This window comes from Poecile atricapillus, chromosome 1 (genome assembly GCF_030490865.1).
Source record: "Poecile atricapillus isolate bPoeAtr1 chromosome 1, bPoeAtr1.hap1, whole genome shotgun sequence".
Classification (NCBI taxonomy): Eukaryota; Metazoa; Chordata; class Aves; order Passeriformes; family Paridae; genus Poecile; species Poecile atricapillus.
The window spans coordinates 66,486,811-66,514,097 of record NC_081249.1 but is presented as its reverse complement, the minus strand read 5'-3'; the positions used below and the strand labels follow the sequence as shown (position 1 = coordinate 66,514,097).

The 27,287-nt window shown below is 35.7% G+C and overlaps 1 protein-coding gene and 2 long non-coding RNA genes across 4 annotated transcripts in view; 1 reads left to right on the top strand and 2 right to left on the bottom strand.

Moving 5' to 3' along the window:
• The window catches only part of NBEA (neurobeachin), a 461,177-nt gene that overhangs the window by 423,560 nt on the left and 10,330 nt on the right, over positions 1 to 27,287 (top strand). The window contains exons 50-54 of one of the 2 annotated variants that reach the window (XM_058860312.1): positions 13,995 to 14,084; positions 15,598 to 15,775; positions 18,293 to 18,364; positions 20,875 to 21,030; positions 21,940 to 22,110. In XM_058860312.1, the coding sequence (XP_058716295.1) occupies positions 13,995 to 14,084; positions 15,598 to 15,775; positions 18,293 to 18,364; positions 20,875 to 21,030; positions 21,940 to 22,110 (667 nt within the window). Of the gene's footprint in view, positions 1 to 13,994; positions 14,085 to 15,582; positions 15,776 to 18,292; positions 18,365 to 20,874; positions 21,031 to 21,939; positions 22,111 to 27,287 lie in introns of both variants that reach the window. The other variant, XM_058860303.1, reaches the window with a different exon arrangement.
• On the bottom strand, positions 7,834 to 9,075 carry LOC131590345 (uncharacterized). The gene is made up of 3 exons (XR_009280074.1): positions 8,951 to 9,075; positions 8,186 to 8,219; positions 7,834 to 8,008 (listed from the first exon to the last, which is right to left on the bottom strand). It is a non-coding gene; the product is annotated as an uncharacterized LOC131590345 (long non-coding RNA).
• Positions 23,196 to 27,287, bottom strand: part of LOC131590342 (uncharacterized) — a 37,835-nt gene continuing 33,743 nt past the window's right edge. Inside the window, exon 3 of the long non-coding RNA XR_009280072.1 lies at positions 23,196 to 23,330. This is a non-coding gene — a long non-coding RNA (uncharacterized LOC131590342). The remainder of the gene's footprint in view (positions 23,331 to 27,287) is intronic.

Here is a 27,287-nt window from a genome sequence, read left to right as displayed (position 1 = left end):
GGCATACCAGTGGGGTTTTTGTTCAAAATCGCCTATTAGAAGGTTTGGGATTTGTTTATTATTTATTATACATGTGATTAAAATGTTCTTTATCCAGGCAGAGCTAAGCACTGCCTCTAAACGAACACCACCAGCTTTACACTGAGCATTCAAATGGAAGAGCTGATGGTAACTTATTGAGCTGATGAGACTTGAATCAGCCCATTTATTACATATTTCAGATCATTCATACATCAAAGGAATACTGCAGTGAGTTTGTAAATAACCCATATTCCAGAAAATACCTTCTAATACTTCTGCCTACATGAAGTATTATTTGGAATAAATTGTTTTTCCCATTCTCATCTACATTAGAAATTCCATGTGCATTTCAAACCCTGGAGTCTTACCCAAACTGAGTTTAATGTTTTGCCAATATGAAAAGAACATTAACCACAATTGCTCTCTTTTATTGCAGAAATATATAAAATATAGATCTCATGCATGAAAATTTCTTCTTTATTGTCTGGGTTTGGTTTTTTTTTCTCCATATGGATGACAGGTAACAATTATTGATTTTTAAAATTAGCAACAAGCATTTTCACATACACTTAAAGTAATATTTTATGCAAGAGAGAAAGATGTGGTAAAAATTACTGCAGCCAATTGTAACAGAAATTGCTGGAAGGGGCTTCTTTTTTCCTATTAGCACAGATTTCAGTTGTATTATGCTGTCATTACCTCAGCATAAATTAACCATTATTCAAAACATTTCCCACAGAGTAGTTTATTGGAACAGATATTACTCAGTCTAAGTATCTAGTCATTCACTTAGAAGGATGCAAAGCTGAGCTTTCTAAACGTTTTAAACATATTGATAATGTGCCTCTTTAATGCCATTCTGAAGCCTGTATACAGTATATCTATATTATTGTTTTCAATTTATGTCAAGAACAAAGTGAAGTTTTGAAGAATGTGTTCTGGGAAATAATCCAAACAGAATTATTTCTTTATAAACTAAACCCTGCAAATAACTGAGAACATTTATTTTAAATGTAACAGTATAACCTTGTTCCAAAACTGAAATTCTAATATACACTGAAACCTGATGAATACTATATGTGACACCTTTCAGTATGTAAGATTTACCTAATTCTCCATCAGTCCTTTTTCACATGTGAATTTTGAAGGTTTGCCTGTTCTCTGAAATAGATCTTATGTCCTGCAGTGGATAAATTGAAGGTTGGAAGATGGCTGGAGCCTCATCATAAGCACAATTTGTAGTAAAGATATAGGCTTTCAGAATCTCAATACACGTTTTTAGGGTGAGAACAAGACAGATTTGTGATAGAAGGACGAAGCTGAGAGCAAAGAGATAAGCCAGCATTTACTTTCTGTTCAGATGAAAAATGAAACTACTAATGTTATATTGCCACATTCTTTACTTAATTTTATTTCATTAACAAGAAAAGATTTTATTCAAGGGGGTTTTATATTTCTTTTTTCTCAAAGCAGAAGTAGATCATGAAGTCACATTTTTCATTTTGTATAGTTGTATGTTTATAAAAAAAGAACAAAAGACACATACTAAATTTGTGCTAGATACTTTGGTTTACTGAGCCTGTTCTACTTTCCAAGCATTAAAAATGTCTTCAGTCATCATGTTTTATTCCAATAATAAACCAAAGAAAAAAAATCACAGCTAAAATGCATTCTTTGATGATTAAGCACCCTTTCCTCTTTTATTACTGCCCAGCTTTCAGAAGGCCTGTTCTTCTGTTTGCTTCCCTGTTTTCCTCATTTTCTTTTGTATTTTCCTGAAGGGGAAGTTCTTAGTTGTAAAAATAAGCAAAAATAAATATGATGTATATGTTCTCCGTCATGGCTTTCTGAAACATGTGTAAGTCATTCTTCTGGCAGCAAAGATTACTAATTTTTTGCGGTATTAATAACATTTATTTTCCACATATTCTCTAGACTTAATCTCATGCCTTTTTTATTTACTTCTACATAAAAGATGGGAGTGTCCCAGCAGTTCAAAAGATGACCTGCTTATGATTATCTGAATTCTTGTCAGCTACTGGCCAAATTGCTGCAGGGTCTGAACAGTCGCTAATAGAGCCCCTTTCTTTCAAGGTTCGGTTAAACTTTCTCATGGTGTGTTATTTCCTATGTGGGTGTACCAAAAAGATCTCAGAGAGGTCAGGGAAGAGCATCCCAGTGATGAGAATACAGAGAAGACTGACTTAGGGACAGGATTTCAAGAGCTTGACAGAAAATAAGAGTCAAAGCAGATGTGTGGCAGAAAGGCAGGAATATGGAGAGATGCTTGTGCCAACATGTGCAGAGATATTGTTAGGTCTGGTGCCAGATTAACTAGCACTTACAAGGTCCAATTCAGATGTGAAAGTTTACACATAATGGCAGAAATTTCCAAAGGTCTGTAGGCTATAATTTGACTCTCATAAGAGGTATTTGGCTTTTTTAATTGATACATTAAGGATGAAATTTTTTCCAGACAGCCAGGTCTTTGGAGTTCTTAATGTTTAAGACCATGTCTGAGTCATTCATCCTTTGGTGATTTAAGTAGACCAAAGTTGATGGCATTAAAATTTGTGTTCAGTAGGTGTCCTGACCATCTACCATGTATAGATTGCTATCCAGCAAGCATAGTTTACTACAGTTCCTACAACCAAATCCAGTTGCATGTAATTGACCTCAAGTCACAAAAATCAAATATTGTCCTAAATACTCACAGTCTTTTTTTTATTTCCTATATTGCCAAATTTGTCAGGAGGTGACACAAAATGTATAGTAGTTTTACAGAATAGAATGCAAAAAATATGTGTATTTCCTAAGACAAAAGGAGAGTGTAGAGGAGGGGAACGTAACTGAAGTGGAAGAGTAAGGAAAAAACTTGAGACTTTTTCTTATAAAAAGGATGAATTCAGTTGATGGACAGAAAAATCATGGAAGAGGTAGAAGTATTGATTCATTTATGTTCTTTAAAAAATCATTCCCTCCCAAACTAAGCTTGTCATTGCAGAAACTTTACTTCCATTTATTTTTATTTTTCAAATGTTCAATTGTTAATTTTTAGAGGCTCATGATTTAGCTGTTAAAATGAAAAGCATAGTTAAAATCATCTGTAAGTATGCACTGTAAACGCTCTTAGTTACAAACCAAAATTAATTAGATAAAAGTAGATGAAGTTTCAAAGTTTCAGTAATAACTCCTACTGGTATTACTGTCGGCTTTTTATGAATAGGATGCCTATGCTTAAAGGACTCTGTCCTCCTAAAAATGACAATTAAAAACATACAGTGTTTTAAACAAAACAAAAGACGAGAAGTGTTAATAAATAGAATTAAACCTGATGAGGTCACAAAAAAAATTTCTATCTCCACGGAGTAAAATTTTGCAATGTGTAAGAAGCAGTACACTATTTGGATGACATAAGAATCTTTCAAAACCATGGGAAATAGGCCAGTATTACTTCCTTGGCTTCAATCCCAATTACTCCCTAAGGACTTAACAAGTCTAGGGTGCTTGTATTTTATTCTCATCCTGGTTAGTTTTTCCTTTTTCTTCTGGCAGCTGTGTGGGAAGCAGCAAGCCAGGCTCTTTCTGCTTCTGTGACCTTTCATGGCTCATGAAATAGGCATCCATCTTAAAAGTCAGGGACCCTTCAAAATTATTCAATCCCAGGGTTTCCTCAAAAATACCACAGTTTTTATCACTTGCTGCATTGGCCTGTTGAGAGCTGTGAGGTTAGGCTGACTGCTTTTTCTTTCCAGAACAGGCTGTGGAATATGCACAATTATGCTCGGTTTTGCTGTTTTGTCCAGGCTGCACTTTGCTTCATGTATTTTTCCCCAGGAGACCTTCATGAAGAGTAGAAGTTTGTTTCTTCTGCCTCAATGGAAAGTAACAAGAAATTTTTCACAAGTGCCTTTTCTCTTCATCTTTACTCCTGTACAGGATCTGGAGCATTATTATTGTAGGACTATGAATGTGTAATACCACTGGCTTCATCTCCACAGAATAACTAGTTTCTGTTTTCAGGTCAGCATTCTGGTTAGTGTAAATGATCATGGATCAGTGATGTGTGAATTTAAGATCTTTTCAAAATTATTTTTAAATAATAGAACCAAAAACAATATCAAGTTTTGTCCAGAATAAAGCCTTGCATGTGCCGTAGAGTTTAACTGGACAGGTCAGGGTGAGCAGCCTCTCTCTCTGAAAAGAAATAATAATGAGGGATGGAGAGGGAATGGAATTGCATGGGAAGGTTGGCATTTACACAGCTCCTGTCTTCTCGAGGGAAGGAGCGGGATAAGACAAACAACAAAGAGATGAAAAGGACAGAATAGACATTTGGAGCTTTTGTGGAGGAGGAGGAGGAAGAGAGAGGTTGGATAGGCAGTCACTGGGAACCTTATGGAGATGAATGAATTACCATAGGAACAGACAACTCTTGGTATGGTTAATGGAGAGAAATTATATTTGTGGCCTTCCCAAAACTTTATGGGATGTTTTAGTCTTGACCTTTGGGACTTATTTTTTAACTAGTGAATTCATTGAGATATTGCATAGTATAATCTAGTTAGGCATTTCTAAACAAAAGCTGAGACCATTTTACGTTCTTTTGACTTGTAAAATTTAGCAGACTTCTAAATGCAGTTGATGGTGTATTGAAAAGTACTACTGGCAATTTTTAGCCTGGCACAGCTGGAACTTCAGTCCTTCTTGCTGTCACACACTGAATTTCACATGTGGAAACAATTGTATCATCCCAGACAGAAGCAGCAGTTTTCTATTTCTTTAAAATGCCTGTAAATTTTAGTGACTGCCAACTAAAGGATGATAATGACAGTTTTATTTTTTTTATTTTTTTTTAATTCTCTTACTTTATCTTTTGTAGACTTTGAAAATCTGTAGTGGCTCCAGTGAGAACCTGTATTTAAAAATTCAGAAGACTTTTATTTCTTAATCAAGAAAATGTAACAAATTTATCTGTGCTTTAGAAAAGCCTGTAAATAACTATTCATTATTGGATGCAGTGCACTTAGAATCCTAGCAGCCCTTTTAAAAAGCAGTGCATTTTTCATAAGTTTCCTCTGTTTAAAAAAAAACAACAGACAACCATCCCTAAGATCTAAAAATATGAATTAAGATTTCATCATCCTGGCTTGTATTTCATATGCAAAAGTGAGAAATAAATTAGTTAAAGGATGACATAATGGAAACACTTGGCTTAAAAGCAAAGACTCCTGAGTAAGAATGACAAGAAATATGTAAAAGCTAAGACTGTAATGGTAGATTTTTTTAAAAAAAGAAGACAGAAAGATGCAGGCAAGAATAGCTTCTAAAGGACTGTAAGTAACAAGAGGAGCTTGAATTTCATAAAACTTTAAACTGGCACTACAAACTCAAGAAGAAGGCAAGAGTTTGGGCAGACTAGAACATGATGTTCAGAGTCAGATCTTGCTGAGGCCTAAAAGTGAGGACTTAGTAACAGGAGTTATCCCATGGGAGTCACATTGAGGAAATTCATCTGGTTTGGTTTGGTTTGGAAAAACAAACTAGAACACATCTGCAGTTTTGTATGTTGTAATGCTTTGATTACCATCCTATAAATGAGTAACACAAAGGAGTAGTATCAAAAGGGAAATTCCGTGTTGCAGGTGTACATTTTAGTAATTTGCATTCCAGAATAAAGATGTCAAACAGAAGTTTGTTCCATATACCCAAACACCAGATGGGGAAGATCATCTAGACTGGCCTCTCAGCCAACAATTCACGTGGAGCTTTTTCCCATTTAGCCTTTTGAATCTTTTGACAATTAGGGTTGGTGTCTGAATAATGAAGAGGATATGGAAGTGTTTCCTTATATAGGTAGAGTTTAGGTGATAAGAAATTCTTTCAGATAGTCACCTTAAATATTTCTAATCCAAAAAAAGCAACAATTTTTTGTTTGTTTGTTTGTTTTAAAAGAAATTAATGAATGTCTTTGGAAAAGATGAAATTGTTTTGTCAAATTGAGAGGAATCCTTGTTTCTGAGGTTGCTCATTAGGTGCTCATTGGAAAATGATTTATGGGAAATTTTCAGTATCTAAAAATAAAAATTCCTGGTTGCCTAGCTTTCAAAACCTTAACTATTTATGTCATTAAGTTACATATTTGATGAATTATTGAATCATGCTAATATATCTCTTACAAATTAATTTAACAGTAAAATATTTTTTAATCTTTGTACTGAATAATTAAAGATCAAAGGAAGCAACATTTTGTTTTACAAACTTAATACAGATTTGGAAGAATGATGACAGAGTAATGATGTCATTTGGCATGACATCAATGAACACAAGAGTTTCAATAAACATTACCGATCTATATGGGACAGAAACAACTACAACATGAACATAAGAAGTACAGTGGTTCAACTGAAGACAATAATGGCATGAAATGAGAATAATGCAATGGTTTTTATGTGGTGGATGACCTCATTACTCTCTAAAGCTACCTGAGGAGGGGGAGAGGAGAGGAGAGGGAGAAGCTGAGCTCATCCCTCTGATTTTCAGGGACACATGAAAATGGTTCAAAGCTGTGCTAAGGGAAGTCTATACACAACATTAGGAAGCTCTTCTTTGCTGACTGTGTGTTTGGAACAGACTTCCTAGAGAGGTGCCCAATGCCTGAAGTCTCTCAGTGTTTAAGAGGCATTTATACAATGCCCTTAACAATGTTTTTATCTTTTGGTCAGCCCTGAAGTGGTCAGGCAGTTGGACTAAATGATTGTTGTAGGTACAATCTGGCTGAAATACTCAAGTCTAGGCTAGACTATAAAAAAGAGAAAAAACAAAATTATCCTGAATGAGTTTGTAAACAAAATTATGAATAAATATATTACTTTCTTCAGTTCTGGGATATATTTTGGGGTTTGCAGTGCATGAACTCTACTTTTATACAGGCAAACATAATGGAAGAAAATTGTTTGTCATGGACTGGGAGCAAGACCCACATTTAAAAAAAAATATCAGAGCTGTAAAAAGAATATGATGAAATGAACAATGTGGCCTGAGAAGCCCAAACAACAACACAGACCTTGTTAGAAGAATTTTGAGTCAAATCTTTTTACTTAAGAATAGAACAGATTTTTTTTAATGTTTTAGTGTAATTTTGTTATATATATATATTTGATATAACTTTGCTATATTAGTGCTAAATTCCTTTGCCCCAGGCAGCATTGGAAGGGACAAGAATGAGAAAAATTATAGTATTTTTCTTTTCCTTCTGGTATACTTAGGAAGGGAGGGGAGTACTTAATTCCTTGATATCAGCGCTTTTCAGCCGAAGGAAGTTCTCCACGATTTTCAGGGGAATGAAAGCATTTCTGCTCAGGCATGTGGGAGCTTTACTAGTGAGAGAATGCATGAAAGAGTAAGGAACAGTTTTAGCTAAACCTGTCCTGCCTGCAGGATATTTGTCTTTATGGTATTTTTGCTTCATCTGCTCTGTTTTTGTTTGTGAGATGTATTGAATTTATTTCCCACTTGCAGTCTATTAACCAAATGCTTGCTTAAGCTGGCAGGGTGTTTAAAATGTGTTTTTTTTTCTCATGAGAGTCATATTGCAGTAGCAGGGGCAAGGATGAGGGAGATATAAAGATGAGAGAGAGGAAACTAGGTATTGCAATTAGTACCCTCATGAGGTAAATGTGAGAGGTAATAGGCAGCACCCCCTGAGACAAACAAGATCACCGATGTGATTCGTACCTGTAAAGAGGAAGGGGGATCTTACCTTTCTCATTCTCATTCCTTACACAGCACTGTCTCTTTTCACAGGGGAATGAGGAAGAAGTTCAGGGATGGACAGCTCTGGGGGGAAGCTGAAGGTCAGCTTTGAGCTGTTGGTGTTCTGCTAGGGAGCCATTTAATTGCACACAAAATCCAGTGAGATACCTCCTGTGAGGGGAACGAGCTTAAGGATGCCCCTTCTCCATCGTTAAATTAATAAAGTAGTGACCTGTGGAGAAAATCCATTTCAGTGCCCATCTTTCAGTCCCTTGAGTATCCTGATTAAATAACTGACTGTATTGAAGCCTCCAGAGCAGTTGAGTCATTGTTTGTGTTTAAACTACAGCACTTCTTTCTTGCAAGCATACAGTAATAAAATGGAATTCAATGGTCTTAATCAACTTACCAAAAATCCTGAAGATATTGGTGCTGCTTAACATCTGTAGATGCAAAGAAAAAAGCAATATCTCTCACCACTCGTACAAAACAAAAACACTTCAAGCTGTTTATGCTACCCACCAAAGTGCTGTCAATCTCATTTGCTGTGAAGAGGACAGTGCTTGGGGGCTGTTGAGTGTGCTGGCTGTGCAGGAGGAAGAGTACGTAAAGAATTCCTGTGTCTATTTGGATGCAAAAATGAATTAAACTTTCAGGAACGGCAGTGTTGTATGACTATTGTTGTGGTGCATATTTCTCAAATGCCTACAGATTTTCACTCTTCATTGGACTCAGTCCCCATGCACAGGGGAAAATGGATTAGAGAAAAATTTCAATATGGTAATGAAGGATAAAACACACTAGGATTGTGGGAATGAGTAGTAAGAAGCCTGAACATGTTAAAAAAAAAGTAATAAAACACATAGAGAATAATAAAAAATTTAGAAAGTTTACTGATCATTGTGGTAATCAGTGTCAATTAATAAAACAAGAGTACTTCACACAAGAATAAAATATTTTCTATCTGCAGCATGGTTTGATTTTTAGGAATTTCTTTCTTCCCTTCATGATTTATAGTAAAAGTGCTCATGCTTTTATGTTTCTTGTGTTAAATAAATCACCAGGCATCTCAGCAAAGGGGATTTAAAAAATGAAATGGACTGTTAATATCTGCATTTCTAAAGAACCTTTTTAGAGAAAAAGCATGTTACAAATAAACTGTTTCATGGCTTACCCTTTTTGCAGATGTGTGTCAGCAAGCAAAAAACACCTTGATTTCTGTGATGTTTCAGACAAGTCACTTCTAGCATTTGCATTTAGATTAGGACTGTGCTTCTGAAATGAATATGCCAACCACCCCTATTTGCCATGCTTTCATTCAAGCTGCAGAGCAGCTTTGGAGTGTGTGAATTGGCTCCCAAGCCACAGAAGCTGAATGTTCCAGGGGTGCAGCTGGCAGAGCTCAGTCACTTTTGGGGTCTGCAGCCCCCGGTGGAGCCAGCCTGGTGGGAAAACCCTGCTGTGGACTTGTGCAGGGCTTCCTCAAGAGGAACATGGCTTCTTCTCCTTGGTGTACAGTGATAGGACATGTGAATAGTTCAAAGCTGCATGTGGACAGATATGGATTGGACAGTAGGAAGTATTTCTTTACTGAGAGATTGATCAGCCAGTGGAAGAGGTTTCCTCGAGACACGGTTAGTGCCCTGAGCCTGTGAGTGCTGAAGAGGCTTTTGGACAGTGCCCTTAACAACATGCTTTAGCTTTTGATGAGCAGTCAACCATTGATCATGGTGATCACTGTGGGTCCCTTTTAACTGAAAATAATCTTCTCTTCTCTTCTCTTCTCTTCTCTTCTCTTCTCTTCTCTTCTCTTCTCTTCTCTTCTCTTCTCTTCTCTTCTCTTCTCTTCTCTTCTCTTCTCTTCTCTTCTCTTCTCTTCTCTTCTCTTCTCTTCTCTTCTCTTCTCTTCTCTTCTCTTCTCTTCTCTCCTCTCCTCTCCTCTCCTCTCCTCTCCTCTCCTCTCCTCTCCTCTCCTCTCCTCTCCTCTCCTCTCCTCTCCTCTCCTCTCCTCTCCTCTCCTCTCCTCTCCTCTCCTCTCCTCTCCTCTCCTCTCCTCTCCTCTCCTCTCCTCTCCTCTCCTCTCCTCTCCTCTCCTCTCCTCTCCTCTCCTCTCCTCTCCTTTCTCTTCTCTTCTTCTCTTCTCTTCACTATGCATCTCTGTTTCTGTTTTTTCACTTCTTCCTGGTGGAGACATTGTCTTTGACCACTAAAAGTAATTCTTACACCTAAAGAAACAGAGTGCATTATTTAGAATGGACATAAATAATATAATATATATAAATAATAGGATTATTTAGAAACATACTTGTATTTATTTAAATTAGAATTAAGAAATAAACCCAGATACTTCAGTAGACTGAATAGCGAGCAAAGCAGATGTATTGAACTCTTAATTCCATGGGAAACTGACACTAAGACCTCATCCTCCAGGGTGCATCCCAATGTCCTTGTGAATGTGCAATCTACCCTTAAGCATAAAAATTGAAACAAATAAATTATTGTCTTTTAGCAAAATACATTGAGGATATTGATCACTGTATTATTCATAAGATTTGATTTTCTGATATATTATTTCTTGACCAAAATGTATGCAAATATATAATAGATATTTTTATATTAGTTTTAAATGACCATTATTAAGTTCTATGAAGCTGTGTTTTGTTTGAGTGTATAAATTAGCTTACAGTGTGAAATTTGACTAATTTTAGACTTGGAATTACCAGCAAGTTTGCAGATTTTTTTTTTCCTCATTCTGGCCAATTATTATCAAATAATACGCTAAGAGCCATTTTATTTTTCTGAATATGTGATCATATCCTAACAAATACTCCCTGAAGTGTCTGGAGTACAAATCTCATTTTATGTGTATTAAAAACAGTAGGGAATCTCAAATCAGCTCGCTAAATAGCTTTTCTGCAACACCTTATTGAGGAAGAGAAAACTAATATAATTGCCATTTTGCTGTTCTGAAAGCTTTAAATCTGGCAGACACTGAATTCCAAGCTTATATTGTTTCTGCATGAAGGCCATTTGAAGGTGAAATGAGAATAAACTTGATTTTATTAAAATTTGTATTAAATTGACTAGAATGTTTGTCTCGCGGAGTGGTGTTGCACTTTGCAAACAATACTCAAGATCTGATGGGAGAAAATAAATTGATTAATTAGAATGAAATGTTTAATACCATTAAATAAATCTAAAGTTTGATGATTTACAGCTCAAGGAAAACGATGGTGTACACTTACCAGTTTTCAGATTAGATTTAGATACAGCCAGACTTCTCTTGTAAACAAATCAATGTATTACATTATTATTCACAGATCTGTTTTGTACCTGCTTTTCATTTTGTGTCAAGTTATCTGATAGGAGGCAGCATTAGTTATACCCTTGGGCCAGACACTTTATCTCTTTGCACTTATGTTTATCTTCTGTGTTAAGTTTTGATGAGGTTTTTCTGTCCTTTGTGAGAATTGTGAGCTCCAGAGAGCAATACCAGTGGTAGCTGTGCACAGAAGTGGTGCTGTGCAGACTATAGTCTCAGTGCAGTAGCTGAAAGTTACAGGTATTATTTAATAAACATTGTTCAGTCTCTTTAGTGCCTCTAAGAGGTGACAGTTTTACAAATGGAATTTTGACTGAAAAGGATAATATTACTATCCATGGGGTGTGGGACAGGTGGTTGTCTTGTAAATGGAATCCAGAAAAAATATTCAATATTCCCTGAATATCAAGCTCTTGTTTCTGCATTGGTTCTTGTTACAAAAGGACTTGAAATTAACTTAATTTTTTTTTTAAATTATGGGAGTGTAGAGTATGTGAGTGTTTACCGGCACATCTTCAGCTGTAAAATAACAGCTGCTTTTGATCGTTACATTTTGAGTGTCCATTCCTCATAATCTGAAAAATTCATCTGAGTTTGTTATTGTATTCTGTTTCTCTTTCTGCTCCTCTATTGCCTCCATTAATCTACTTGAACTGAGAGGGAAAGCCAGCAAAATTTATTTGTGCAGAATTTACAAACAATCAGAATTTGCCAAGACAGGACAACATGAAAGTAAATGTGTAAATTACAACTGGATTGCATTGAAAAAAAAAATTAATAATTCATTTCAGTGCTCCTGTGAGAGAACATAAGTATCATTTAAGGGATCGCTATATGGGGTAGGAGAGGAAGATCAGGGTTTTTTTCATTATTGCTGCCAAATACAATTCACACTCTTATTTCAACACAGAATTCTTTCAGAAATTAGAATTAAATTAACCTTGATAATTATTTGAAAAAAAACCCGAAAAATGGAAATTACTTTTCTGAAAATATCAACAGACATGTGTGGGAATATATATTACACTGATATATACTGATATTGTTAGCATTTGTAATTTTGAAAATGAAATTCACAAACAGGTATAATTCCTTTCCCTTCTTCTCACCTGGCAAATCAGTTGTGAAGTACTGAATGCAATAGAAAATACCATCTTCATGTGACTTGAAGTGAATTTTGTATTCCTATATAAAAAATGTTAGCATGGGTGAAGGTGTTTACACATTGTGTAGAGATACTGCTCGTATGGTACATATAGATAGCTGCTGTATGGATATATACACATATATACACATATGCCCACACACATGTGTTGGTTTTGTATAAAAGTCATCTGTGATTTTAAATTAATTCATCATTAAATGATGTTAATAAAACCTGAGCTGCTCACAAGTTCCCAAGAAACAGTCTGTGCCTTGGAGGCTGAAGTTCACTCTGAATTAGTCAACAAACAAGAAATCACCTGTACCAGTATAATTACAGCATCAAATGTGCTGGGGCTACAATCCACTGAACGTCCTTCAGCTGCTTGACTGGACTTTGCATTAAGTTTCTTTTTCAGCAAATGCTTGTTTGTGGTATTCCATTATATGCCTGTCAGTCTAGGGCATTAAGAGTGGTGGACATCAGTGACCTGTTAGGAAATCTCTCTCTGACATCTGTTCTTACATCTATGCTGCGAAGTGGAGGAAAGCACAGATTGGCTTGTAGGAATGACAAAACATGTACATTAAAAGGATTCTTCTGTATCCTGAAGTATTTATGGTGCTTCTTACTGTTCTATGTCTGAAAGAAATAACAAAATTTACCAATTTAGTAATGTTTCTAGTGAGTTTTCGTGTTACTTCTGTGTAGCCAATGAAAAATTCATAAAGCTCACAAGAAAAATATTAAGGGTCAGTAGTTCAGGCTACAGTATATATATAGGTACATAATGCACTGTGCATTTCAAAATCTGACAGTTTAGTTTTCTATGAACGCTTTATTCTCAATTTTACAAGGTCAAATAAAATAATACCTGTCTGAAAAATAAGGAGTATTCTCTAACAGTATTGTTTCTACAAGCAGCAGTCTTTTCCCAAAGTTTTTAAGAATATGTTTTAGATATATTTTTGTTTGAATTAACTGCTTGAGTAGCAGAAGCATTTCAGTATATGTGTTGTATTCTATTACCTAGAGAATTAGTCAAGATTTATTCTGAAATTAGACTTGTCTGAAAAAAAGCATTTAAATTGCAAAGTTTTCACTTCTAACTCATGAAGCCTGAAAGCCCATGAAAAAATACAATAAAATTAAGGATGAAATAAATATTCAGTGAATGTATGCAAATTGGAAAGATTTCTACATTAGTCTTAATGTGCCTGACAAGATTTGTTTCTGGTATTTTTTTTTTGTTTTCACCTAGTAATGTTGTTGAAATAGTACTTATTTATTTTTATTATATTTCACATGTAAATTTTATTTCTCAGTTTTCTTTCCTTTCCCCCCATTTAAGATTCCAGAGGCTTATTTTATTAGAGATCCTCATACTTTCCTCCTTACAAAGGACTTTATTAAGGTATATATGTTCTTTACTGTGCAAAAAAAAAACCAATCCAAAAGCTCTCTCAAGACCTGAACTGCATGTCCTCACAGGTTAACATTTTCACATACAACTCCAGTTACTGGAGATGAGAATGGTTAGTTGGTTAACTGAAGCATGCTTGAAAGGAGAAGCAAAGCTTGTCTACAAAATACTAACACTTGGATGAGTCTGCAGCCTGGGAGGAGAGCACCGGGTGAATTTTCTGGACTTTTTTCATGGCTGACTTGGGATATGCCTGCATTGTCACACAGTGTGTTGACCTCTCTCCTTGACGCATATTGCTCCTGACAGTCCCTCTCCTTTGCCCGCAGGCCATGGAGGCGCAGATACAGAACTTTGGACAGACGCCATCGCAGTTGCTCATTGAGCCCCATCCACCTCGGAGCTCTGCCATGCACCTGGTGAGACATGACTGCTGGCTGGGAATGCATTCCCTTTGAACCTTAGGATCCCTTGTAGGTCATAAAGTACTCGCTAAAGCAACATTTTTAATGGCCCCCATTGCCCGTGCAGCCATACTTGCTTCGTGTAGCAACAAATCATAGGGCTCTAGCAGAGCAAGGTGGAGGTGTGGCTGGCTTTATCTTCACATAGTCCTGGATTTTCCTTACCAATGTGGATAAAGAAAGCCTCATCTTAAGACATCTAAACTTGATAAATACACATTTGCATTCTTGTTTCTGCAAGTGGAGGGAATGACTGCAGGCTTTCCTTAGAGTGAGAATGTTTTGTTTTAAACGATGCATTGTTAGGGGCTGATTTATGAGCAATGTCTGCTTGACAAAAATGAAGTATTGGAGTTCAAATCGTGCTGGAATCCTCCTGTCTATTCCCCCAGGAGAATGAAATGTATAGTTTGAGTTTCAATTCAAACTCCAAAATTCATTTCCATCACATTATTCTCTATGCTGCTTGCAAAGAATTGTATGAAATAGCCAGACTGAACAAGACAGATTTCCGTGCCCCTGAATGCCTTTTGATAAAATGCTTAGAGCTAGATTTTTTTTAAGCTTTGTAAATCAACAGTAATACATGGAGTAGTTTCAATCATTTTATCTATATATAAAGGAAATCTCTCTATCCAGCTGTACATTGTGAAAGTGAAAATTGATTGGAAGTGGTTGTTGTATATTTTTAAGTGTGTACAAGTCAAACTTAGGTAATATTTATTTTGCATTCTTAAGAGATGGATAATATATTTTTAATAATTCAAGGTGATAAGCAGAAAGGAATATTTGACCTTTTAGAAATAGTTCACTTTGTTCTAACAGTGGCTGAAAAAAACCCAAACCTTAAAACCAGTACTCAATAATAATTCTTGTCCATGTACAAACAATTGTGTCATTTGTAGAATCATGAAACAGGTTTGGGTTATTATAAACTTATTAGGTTATAGTCTCCCTAATAAGAATACGCTTTACATAGAATTAAATTGTCTATGTTTGGAAGTGCTGTATTTCATATAAGGAATTCATTAAGAAAAATGTCTATGTTTTTGAGTCACTCTTAAAATTTCTTTTTTCAACTGTTGTAGTTTAGAAAATTAATATTTACTATGTATTAATTGATTAACTCATTAAGACATATCTATTTTATGAATATTAACTACTGAATAATTTTACATTTTACTGTATGCTAATTAATGCTAATGATAATTTTGTACCCTATAATGATAACCCTTACCATACCTATTCTCTATTTATCCTCGTGTAATGTTCCAATCATAGCTTGTGATCTTGCTCTCCTCCATCACTAGAGTAGATGCACAGGTAGTGTTGTTTTCCCTGTATGTGCACATGCTTGCCTGCTCTTTTTTAACCTTGTTTTCCCTCAGACCTCCTCACTAATTGTGTTATCCCTTCTGTTTTCTTCTGCTCTCTTCTCCTTTCTACTCAACAGTGTTTCCTTCCACAGAGCCCCCTCATGTTTAAAGATCAGATGCAGCAGGATGTCATCATGGTGCTGAAGTTCCCATCAAACTCCCCTGTCACACACGTGGCAGCCAACACGCTGCCCCACCTGACCATCCCTGCCGTGGTGACCGTCACTTGCAGCAGGCTGTTTGCAGTCAATCGGTGGCACAACACAGTAGGTAGGTCCTCGCAGGCACATTTCATGCAAATTTGAAGACCTTAACAATGCAGCTTTAATTCTGAGTGCAATTTAGCTCACTCGCCTGCCTGCACACCAAAATTTACTGTTTTGTCTGGTTCTTGTGAAATAATCACAGCTTCTGTTTTCTCTGGTGTCATTCCTAGAAACATTCTCCTTAACAGCAGCACATCACCATGGCAGCCAATCGATTTGTGGTTACTTCAGGATCAGTCTTTGACATAATGCTTTTCAGGAGACTGGTGCTGCATCTCGACACAGCAAATATTAGTATGTCCCAGGTTTCAGGAATACATACTGGCATGCTGGAGAGGATACATCCCTATCTGCTGCTTGAGAGAGATTTCAGGATCTTGTCATAAACCTTCCCCTGGGTCTCTCTTGGATTATCCAGTTTAGCAAGCCTAAACAGCTGGACATTCTCTCACAAAAGCCCATCCAACAGGGCCATCCCAAAATGCTCTTCCAGCCCCTTGGCTGACCTCTCCATATTGCCATTAAGACTGACATGTCCATATCATCTGGGCATGCAGGTGCTAAAGCTGTTCCAGGCATCACTAAATAGGTGGTGGGGCCATGAGGTACATCAGGGAACAAACAGGCTTAATTTTCTCAGGTGGTTTCCTGCAGTGATAGCCCTTATGCTGCAATACCTGGAAACATTTCTAATACTCCATCAGGTGCAACTTCATTACATCTAAAAAACATTTTTTTCCTATTTTTTTTTAAAAAGGTTAAAATCTAGAGGGGAAAAAACCCTACAACATTTTTAAAGTATTTTGTGACAATGTCCTCAATGGAAGGTTCCAATGTCAGGAATGATTCAGAGGTGCAGAAACTGTCCTGTGTTGTTCTAATACACTTTTGACTAACATCAATTGGCTAATTCCTAATTATTTTCCCTCAATTTTCAGGGATTCTGTCCAAATACTCTATATCCATCATCATTCATGTCTCTTCCATTTGAGGAAGCTTATTTAGTTCTGGAGTAGCCCTTTCTCATCCAAATTGTCAAAGTTAATTGACAAATTGAACCCAAAATTCCAACCATACTTTACTGTGAAGGAATTAATCTCATTAATATTACAGTATGCAGGAGTTCAAGGATTTCCTTAAAAACTGTCATTTGAAGTCCTCTAGTTTAGCTGAAGCATTATTGGTCCTCATGATGCCTATGAGAGTAAGGTCTTAAATTTTCCTCTATACCCTTGTAAAACATAAGTGAGGTTGCAAACATTCAGAATTCAAGGCATAAATTAAATTTTACACCATCTGTAAACCTCTGGTCTAAATTGCAAAAAAAAAAAAAAAAAGTAAGGGAGACTTTCTAAATATATTATAATAGAAAGAGAGAAAAATGAAACTGTTTTGAGTATCAAACCTCATAGTAATGATTTTCTTAACTTTTACATCCTGCTTGGCAATCTTGCTTATTTTGCAGGACGCTAATCCAGGACAGGGCATCGATTTCCTACTGTTGCCATAATATTATTTTAACAAAGCGTAAGTCTAGTATAAAGGATAGGTTTATATACAGAAATGTATGCACAGACTGCTTGTTGTCAAATGTATGTAGAGCTTTGGAATTAATAAACAGCAGGAGGCATTTACATAGACACCTCATAATAGAAGTGAATGAATGTAAGTTAATACCAGTAAAGATCTGTCCCAGACTGCTTGGGTTTTGAAAGAAGAGACAGAAAGAAGGGAAGGAGAAGTTCTCAGAGCAGTGCCTTTCTGAAAATGGCAGAGCTAGCTTTACTTTTGCCTCTTCCAGCTGTCTATTGCAGTAGTAGAAAATGGACTTTCTTCTTCAGAAATCTGTATGTCCTATTATTGACGGTATTCTTGTGTAATGTGGCAGTTTGTGGCAAAAACTGTGTTTTCAGGAGTGACTATTTGATTTATATAGCAGGGAAGGTGCTCAGAAGAGCCAAAGCAATGCTATCTCTGCATGAGAGCAGATAACACTAAATTTTCAGCCCCTGATGCACATTTGAACATCTTAAGGACTGCTCAGAATAGAATTAACAGCAATAATTGTGGCATATATACTGTAGCTTACAGTTTTACATCTAAAAATGTTAGATAAATCCATGAAAAGGTCCAAGTTTCTGTCATATACAAGTTTCCATATGTAAGAAACTCATAACAATGTTTAATCTAATTAACTTTGTTTTCTGTGCTAAGATCTCTGATCAAAAGTAAAAAAAAAAGTCTCATGCTATTTTAAATGAGTTATTTAATGAATGTGTGTGGCTGCAAAAGTTGTGATGAAGTTGATGCTTCTACATTTATAATTACTTTTACATAAAGGAAGAATTAACAAATGCATATTTGTGTAGCACAGAGGAAGAAATCTTAAAATATTAATAAAGCAAATAGTAAAAAGTTACTTTCTAAAAATATATAATAATCCAATAATAAATTTTTAAACCTTTAAAGAAAAGTCATGTCAAAAGGTTTCTATGTGCTTTAACCTTCCTCTCCTGTGTAGGCCTTCGGGGAGCCCCAGGATATTCTTTGGATCAAGCCCATCATCTTCCAATTGAAATGGATCCATTGATTGGTATGTCAAGATGAAAATGTAGCAATATATTTGAAATTGGCAATTTCAGGAATTATTGATTAAGCTGTATTTGTATATTATGGTTCGTTTAACACAGAAAATAGGAAAATTTTTATTCTTGTCAGTCCTGGAGAACTAAAAGCATTAGCTATTGATGCTGAATGAATTACATGAGTGCTATTTGTTATTAACATCACCAGCAACTGGTATTTAAGAAACCAATTAAGTCAGTTACATTGTCAGCCCATATCTATAATTCTGTTCTCTTATCAAGTCACATTAGTAAAATAAAGCATAAGGGTCCTGTGGAGTTAGCTGCTTTTTTTTTTCTCCAGCCAGCACTATGTTTATCAGTGCAGATGCAAATCCATTTATTTTCATTCACTTCATGATTTGGATTTAGTTGACAATACTAATTTAATAATGAAAACACTTCTCTATAAATTGATAGTATTTTTTAAAATCCAGAATTTTTGAGAAAGTGAATTATTTGAGAAATAGCATCTGCTAAAATTGTTTGATTGCAGGACTTCCTAATGATCATAAATTTTCATTAATTGCACTTATTTGTGCTGGGGGACGGAGTTCAGTAATTTGAAACAGAAATTTGGGATAGGGAAAGTTCTTAGGGGCAAGTATGCAGCATTGTTGAGAAAAAAGTACATTTTTAAACATAGCCAAATATAAAGTTCCTTTTTTCTCTATGTCAATATTCATGTTCAAAAGATTAACAAAGAAGTACATCAGGAGAGTTAGCTTTCACGTTCTATGTGCTTCATTTGCTCTCATATAATGACAGTGGTTTTCTCTTTAGTTTTTTCTCTCACTAGCTAAAGCACAACTATTGCACCCATCTGTTTTGGAAATTTGAGTAATTTGCTATTCATTACCTTTCAGCTGGTGAACATAGAGGGTCTGGTAATTTAAATATGTGTTCTTAGAATGTATGTAAACATGATATTAACTTCCACAAGCAATTTTTAAATAGAATGGAGTGTGTGGGGGTGGTGGGTTGGCTGAATCTCTTATTTCATAAAGTTGTGAGCAGTTTAAGTAGAATAGCAAAAACTAGGGAAAAATCAGATTATTATCTGCATTAAGTTGTGTTCTTATGTTAGGAGAAACATATTTCTCATAGTGATTTTTACCTCCCTAACTCTGGCTAAAGTTCGTTGTCAAGATTCCCTCCATAACTACTGTAGAAAGACAAACTCTCCTCTGGAGTTGTCTAGCACTTAAACAGCTATTACAGTGTGAGATGACTTGTCATGTGAAAAAATGTCTTCTTTCTCCAGTGAGACTGGAAGGAGTGGATGAAATTAACTTAAATTACAATACTCAACTTTCAGAAAGTTAATATTGAGATGGGACACACTTTTATGGTGGTGCCATGTCTTGTCAGTTATGTCACTGGTAGGACAAATCACATTTTCTGGGGACTCCCAGTCGTTAATATACTTCTAAACAACTCCGTTTGGAAGCTGGGTTGGTGGGATTTTGCATGAACTAAAACTTGAATGAAACTCCTCTTTTCCCTCTGTCCGAGGGAGTTTCTATGTGTCATTGGCTCTTTTTAAAGTACCATCCATGGCCTGGGTCCCTGCTTGAGGAACAGATGATAAGACTTAGTTTCCCTGGACTGGAAAATCACATTAGGTTTGAATAAATTTGTGGAATCATAAAATATGCTGAGTTGGAAGAGACCCATCAGGAGCATCAAGTCCAACTCCTGGTCCTGTGCAGGACCTTCCCTAAGAGTCACACCATGTGCCTGAGGGCAATTAGCTATTGTGTGTATATTAACTTGGACTCTGTCAGGCTGATGCTGTGACCACTTCCCCGAGCAGCCTGTTCCAGTGCCCAACCTCTGGGTAAACAACCATTTTCCTGATATCCAATCCAAACATCCCCTAACTCAGCTTCATGCCTTTTCCTTGAGTCCTGTCCCTGGTCACAAGAGTAAAGAGATCAGTACCTGCTCCTCTGCTTCCCGTCATGAGGATGCTGAAGACCACAATGAGGTCTCCCCTTCTTCTTTGGTTGAGTCCTTATGTCTTTAATCTGGTTAAGTATCTGGAGGTGTGGGGTTGTCAAGGCCACAGAATACAAGCTGTTTTCTGTAGAAGAGATCCAAGCCAGCAAGAATTGGCTCTCTGCAGTATAGTTAATATTGATTTCATATTTTATATTAAATTCTGCCACTTTTCCTGGTTCAGATTGGTTTGGAGGACTACTTCTGCAGAACACTAAAATTATTACTACATATTATGCAGTACATCAGGCAGCTTATAAGAAATTGTCATCTCCTGTAAAATCTTATCTCTTATTCAAATAATTTTGTATTTCTGACACCCATATAGACAGCTCTAAATGTTCATATTCAAAATGCTTACTCAACAACAAATTCACAGTTCATTGAAAGTTAAATGTATTCATTTTCTCCTGTAAATGGATGACAGGAGGGTGTTGGAATGGCTTACATGTAAAATGTGTTTTGCATTTCGTTACAGCCAATAACTCTGGTGTGAACAAACGTCAGATCACAGACCTTGTGGATCAGAGCATCCAGATCAATGCGCATTGCTTCGTGGTCACGGCAGATAATCGCTACATTCTTATCTGTGGTTTCTGGGACAAGAGCTTTCGAGTTTATTCCACAGAAACAGGTGACCTCATATACAGCTCTCTGGCTCTTCCTGGGTCACAAAGTGAACAAAGACTTGTCTCAATAGTACCGTTTCTATTACTTGTGCTTACATGTCAATAAATGATAAATGTCAGTTTGTAAAATCCTTCATTATTGTTTCAGCATGATAAATTTAAGATTTTTTTTTTAATGGGAGATAAAGGATGCAAAAGGAAATGGAATGCAGATTTATTAATAATAACTTTTGAACACCATAGTTATTTTCAGGAAATTTATCATATCAAAAGGATCAACCAAGATTTTTGTTGCAATATTTCATGGATCTATTATTTCTAGCTCTATTTATTTCAAGTAGTAAGGAATTAAGTTGAATATCTTGCTACAGGAACCAGTATTTTGTTGCTTTGTCTGATTACTTAGCCTAATATTACTCAGTATATTGCTAAAAACTAATTGTAATAATAGAAAGGAGGAAGTGATAATCATAGTAAACTTTAGTTTGACACTAACATAGAACAAATACACATTTTTAACATAATTATAGCACAATTATGGAAAAGTTCATGTGCAGTCTTATGCATATCACTCATGAAATTCATAAATACTGTTCTAATGCCATGGCTTAAATGCTGATGGAGCCGTAACTCCACTTAATATTCAGTGACTGCAGCACTGCCTTGATCTTTAGAGATAAGGGTTAGACTATGGATTAACACAGAGAACAGCCTTCAATAAGAATGGAAAAAAAGGTGGTAAAAAAAGTTTAATCTTTGTGATTTTTTTAATCTTGTAGCATTTAGTGAACCTTAATTACGGGACATGAGACCAAAGTTACATTTGAACTGAATATTAATTATGTAGTTAATGATTTCTAAATGCTGCAAGTACCTTAGAAAACTGAATTTGTATGACTTTGCATTCCCACCAGGAAAATTAACTCAGATTGTGTTTGGCCACTGGGACGTCGTGACTTGCCTGGCCAGGTCGGAGTCCTACATCGGGGGTGATTGCTACATCGTGTCCGGGTCTCGTGATGCTACATTGCTGCTTTGGTACTGGAGTGGCCGACATCATATTATAGGTGACAATCCAAACAGCAGTAAGTATCCTTTAAATAACACCTCTCAGAGATTTTCTGTCGCTCCTGTTTGTTTTAACATTCCTTCTTTCAGCATCAGAAGTAATCACCAAATGCATCGGTAGCTTTGCTTACAAGTGGAAAGTTGGTATAAGAAGAGAGCCACATGCTAAACAATGCATGGATTTCTAGCTAAAAAAATATTTAAACACTCTCTGTGTGTTAAGAGATAATGGGATGGGAGTATAGTTCTTAAGTTTGTAATTGCCTTTATCAGAACTAGAACAAGATGGTTGTGGCCTTTAAGTGACAGGATATATATCACTATATTTTGACTTCCCTTTCCCTGGAAATATTTTTTGGCATTTTAACTTACTCCTTTTGTGCTACAACATGCTCTGTCAGCTGTTTTCCTCTTCAAAAAAGGAATGTCTCACATGCCATGGAATTACATGAGACTCTCTTGTGAAAGGTCTTTCTATAGTTTGGGGAGGCAATCTGACTGAATAAAAATAGAAAAAGATAAAATGTCAGGAAAAGTTTACATTTCATTAGCATGGGACTAACTATCAGTGCTTTGCAGAGTGAGGGGGACACAATAATAGTATTAATTTATATAAAAGGGCACTTAAAGTGCACCACTAATTTAAAGATCCCATCACCCAAGCCAGAGATATGGATGCAGCTAAAGAGCAGGTTTGATCCATATACTAGAAGTACTGAAGTGTTTTATGCAACACTTAATCTGTTTCACTTAAAGAATTTTCTGATTTCTAATGATAATTTTCAACAGAAGGGTTTTGTCTTTGGATAAAAATGGAAGAATCTGTTGCTATCAGTTTTGATCTCTGATTCAAATAGTGACTGGAGGCAGTACTGTCAGTTACAGACATCCAAGTGAATGGCTGGTAGAAAAGTGGTTTATTTATTTCAAAGCAAATATTTTGTCAATTTTGCAGCAGGAAACTTTTTATTGAATTTTGATTTCTTTTTTGCCGTTTGTCTGTAAGCAGAGTAAAAGAGAGACAAATAAAAGCCTTGCTTTCACACCAGATTTTATTTGCTTTTATAACAGAAGAAATAGATGGGAAAAATAAAATGGTGTTCAAATAACAAATTTCTCTAATTTTTGCCTGTATTCCATTACTTTTATAGTACTTAATTCTCCAATATAGATAACTTCAGTCTGACAAGGATTTCCATGTTTTAACAGTCTGTTTAGGTTGATGTAATTTTTCTTCCTGAAAGAAAAAAAATGTAAGATTTTTTCCTTACCTCCTTTGATTACAGAGTGCTTGGACAGCCTTGTAATTAGCATCTCCTTTCTGGCTCATACAAACTGCTTCAATTCTTTTCCAGATAGAATTATTTTAGTTCTGGTATTATTCTGTCATCACTTACATATCTGAATGCACAAAAGTGGTACTTTTTGATATCTCAAATTTAATGTCTTAGCTGTATAACTTTGGAATTGTCTGCCTTGGAGGTCTTTAATTTTATGAAAGGAAGGATATGACCTGGCTGACAGAAATAAATGAAAACAAAAATTACTTGTATTACTTTCTCTCTGTCTCTACTTCTAAATGGATAATGAATTGTTTTGCCAAAGAAATGGCTTTATGGTCAGATTAATAAGAGACTGTGATGCAGATAGTCCTGTCCAGTGAAATGAAATCTTACAGGCACAGGCAACAGAACTCAGGAAGACTAAGTACCAAAGACCGCTTTGAAATACATTGGTATAAGTGGTAGCTTTAAAATATATTGATAAGATTTTTTAATATTCATGTTGAAGACATGTTGAAGATTCATGCTGAGGAAGAGTGATGGCATTTCTATTATTTCTACCTCTATTCATTGGATTGAAACTACGGTGGAGATGCTAATTATATACTAGTACTGTACTATAACCAGAACTACATGTGTTGGAAACATACCATTATTAACAGCTGCTTTGACTTTTCATGAATATACATTAATAGGGATAGATTACAAAAACAAAGGGCCTTTAAAAGAAAGGCCTTTAAAAACTTTGACAATTGCTAATGTTTCTGCTGAAGTAATGATAGTAGTTTCTACTTGCTATCATGAGCAGACATGATAGCTGTCATATGACTAAGATTCCCTTTAAACTAATTTGCAAGAGTGAAGTATTCTCAACAATCCTTATGAAAACATGTTTGGAGTTTTACAGAGGTAAAGCCACCAAAGTAATAAAGAAATATTTCCTACTGTACTCTTCTATAGCTGCTGTTAGAAGGTTGGATTTACCTTGAAGGGAAAATGAAAGCGATATGATCAATGTTGATCCAATGAAATTACTTAACATCTTTAGAATGGATTTCTAGGAAGATGTAGATGATCTTTTCAGAGGAGGAAAAAAGGGGTATTATTTTTTATATTACTTTAAAAAATTATTATATTTTTTTAAAAATCTGTCATCTGGAGATACAGATAAGATGTTTTATACCACAGTATATAAGAAGGTGAAGAACTCAAAGGAAGATGTCAGGTATAGTAATTATCTGGGTTAGATGTTTGACTTTATAATTATTTTTTAAGCTGAAAGATGGTTAATTATCAATTTCTGCTTCAATACATCCAGTTACCTAAACGAACTTTAGTTGTTTCAGAAAATCTTAGAGGGGAGAAAAAGCAAATCACCAGTCCTTAACGGTTTGTGTGGTTTAACATTTGTATAGAAAAATGTAGATATTATTTCATTCAAAAACATCAATTTATTGTGAAAACAGCAAACATCACAAACAATCATTTATGTGAAATACTCTCAGGTAAAAGATTGTCAGATCAAATTTCTTACAGATTCCGCTAAAATTCGTATTCCAGAATATATAAGGTAAATGAAATCTTTACTAAAAAACATGCATGTCAACAACCTAACCTGTCAGACTTCTGTAGAACCTTCTGCTGAAATACCTGTACGGGCTCAGTGGGTCACCTCAGTTTGGTCTGTGGAAATACAGAACCAGATCTTGTTGAAAGACGAGAATTGAGAAAATATGCAAGTGATTGTTCTAGCCCAGTAGTTAAAAGCTTGCCTATGAGAGCATGGTAAGCTTCATTTTATAATTTTAAAATAATTTTTCCAATCAATACATTTATTAAGTTACAATTTTTTGTCCTACGTTAAGTGTCAAAAATTAGTATCTGATTTAGTTTGAACTTGGCACAATTTCTTGGCACCTCTCACAATCACTGTGAGAAGAATGAAGGTTTACCAGATTTTAAATGCATTTTTTTCTATACAGTAGCTTTCTGAAAAAGCTTGTAGGAAAGATTCTGGTTAGTGCAGGAAGTAGGAGACTATGTTCCTGACCTCTAGAGACTGGGGGAATTAAAGCCCTCATTCCCATGTTCACAAGCATGTGCTGACTATCAGCTATAAGCTGACATAGGACGGGCCCCTGAGAATCTCCAGATTTGGTAGGAAGCAAAATTATTTTCTATGCTCATACTTATGCATGTCACATGTCATGATGATTGGATATAGATATAAATCAAGAAATCAGGAGCAACATGTTGCATTCCTTCAATGGCAGCATGTAGGGCAAATGTTGTCCCTGTTTGTACTTCCTCTGCTTCAACATTGTTTTCATGGCCATGCCATTGCTAAGCTCCAATAGGAGTGATGTTGGAGGTCCTGTTAAGACTAGACTAGAGGCTGGTGTTTGGCAAGGCTTCTGGAAAGAAAGAGATGTGGCATGATTTCCTGAAGGGAAGTTCAATGTAGGTTTCATGTACATTTGACATTCCCTTTGTTTCTTTATCCTTCCTTACTTAAGTACCACCTTTTGGAAAAACACGGAACCTAATGAAGCTTAGTCCTCTTGCCAGGGTCTGATATATACTTTCTAAGCCAAAATTGCCCATCTGAAATAGCTAATCTGAATCTGCACCTTATTAAGTTGATGACCATGTTGTATAAATCTGCTGCATCTGCGAGAACAGTGAAAGGTGTCTGTTTTCTCTCAGTAAGATACATGCAAAGGACATAGTTTGTTTATTTTATTTGTTTGAAGTGATATGGGAAATGTAAATCTTTGCAGTTCTCAGAGACTGAATAGAAAAATTATTGTGATGGAGTTTGACAATATTTGTTTTGATTTTTCTTCTCGTATGATATATTGAGATTTGTTTTAGCTGAGTGCTAATTTGTATACAAATTTCTTCTCACATGGCAACTGTATTAGTCATCACAAAAATGAGCAAAGAAAGTACATGATATGCCCTGGAGTTCAACATGTATCATTATAGCTGTTTCATTTTTATATTTTAGGATTACTTTATTGAATGTCTCTTTCAAACAAGTGACTTTGAAAATGAGAATTATCTCAGTCTTTGAACAGATATACCAAAGTAGATGATAGAATTGCAGAAAAGTGAGGGACAGATGCTTTCATCTGAAACAGACACAAATTCAGAAACTAATTTGGAAGTGATAAAAATTAATTTGCACACTTTAATTGGAATCAGACTCCTGCATGAAAGAAAGGGAGGGTAGGCAGCTTGTGCTAAATGCTGATTGAATTTTTTGTCAGGTAAGTATGTTGGACCTGGCCGCTTATCCTCTTGAGCCTCTCCATGCAATATATTACATTCACCCTCTGACTGGTGTTCTTTAAAAGGATCAATGCTATTCCTGTTTTTTTCTCTAGAGCCTGAAATTTCATTGATCTTGGGACTTGACATTTCTCATTACCTATTGTAGCTTCCAAGAGGATGGTCACAAGAGGTGTGGGAGTTAACCCCACTTTTTCTAACAGCAACTGTACTGACCATTGAAAAAATGCTGTGTCTATCAGCCGTAAGATGGGTTTGTTTAGCATTATGACACTATCTTCACAGGTGCTAAAAATACATCCTGTTCCAGTGAGTATATTCAGTATATAACTGAAAGGGAGGGTAAATTTTACCGTAAAATATCTTTATCAAATCAATATACTTTTTTTTTTGTGTCATGAAGTATATCTTTATGTGTTCCTTTTACATAACATAATTTTGAAACAATTTGAAGTTGTGAGCATCAAGGGTTCTGCAGGACTGTGTCTTGAAAGAGCAGTTATTCTGAACTCAGAACTTTTATTTGTTATTTTACATCCCTCTACATTTTTATATGGTTCAGCCTTGAAATGGCAGCAGTTTAGAAATAGTCACCAGTGTGCTCTGCATCAAGAGGA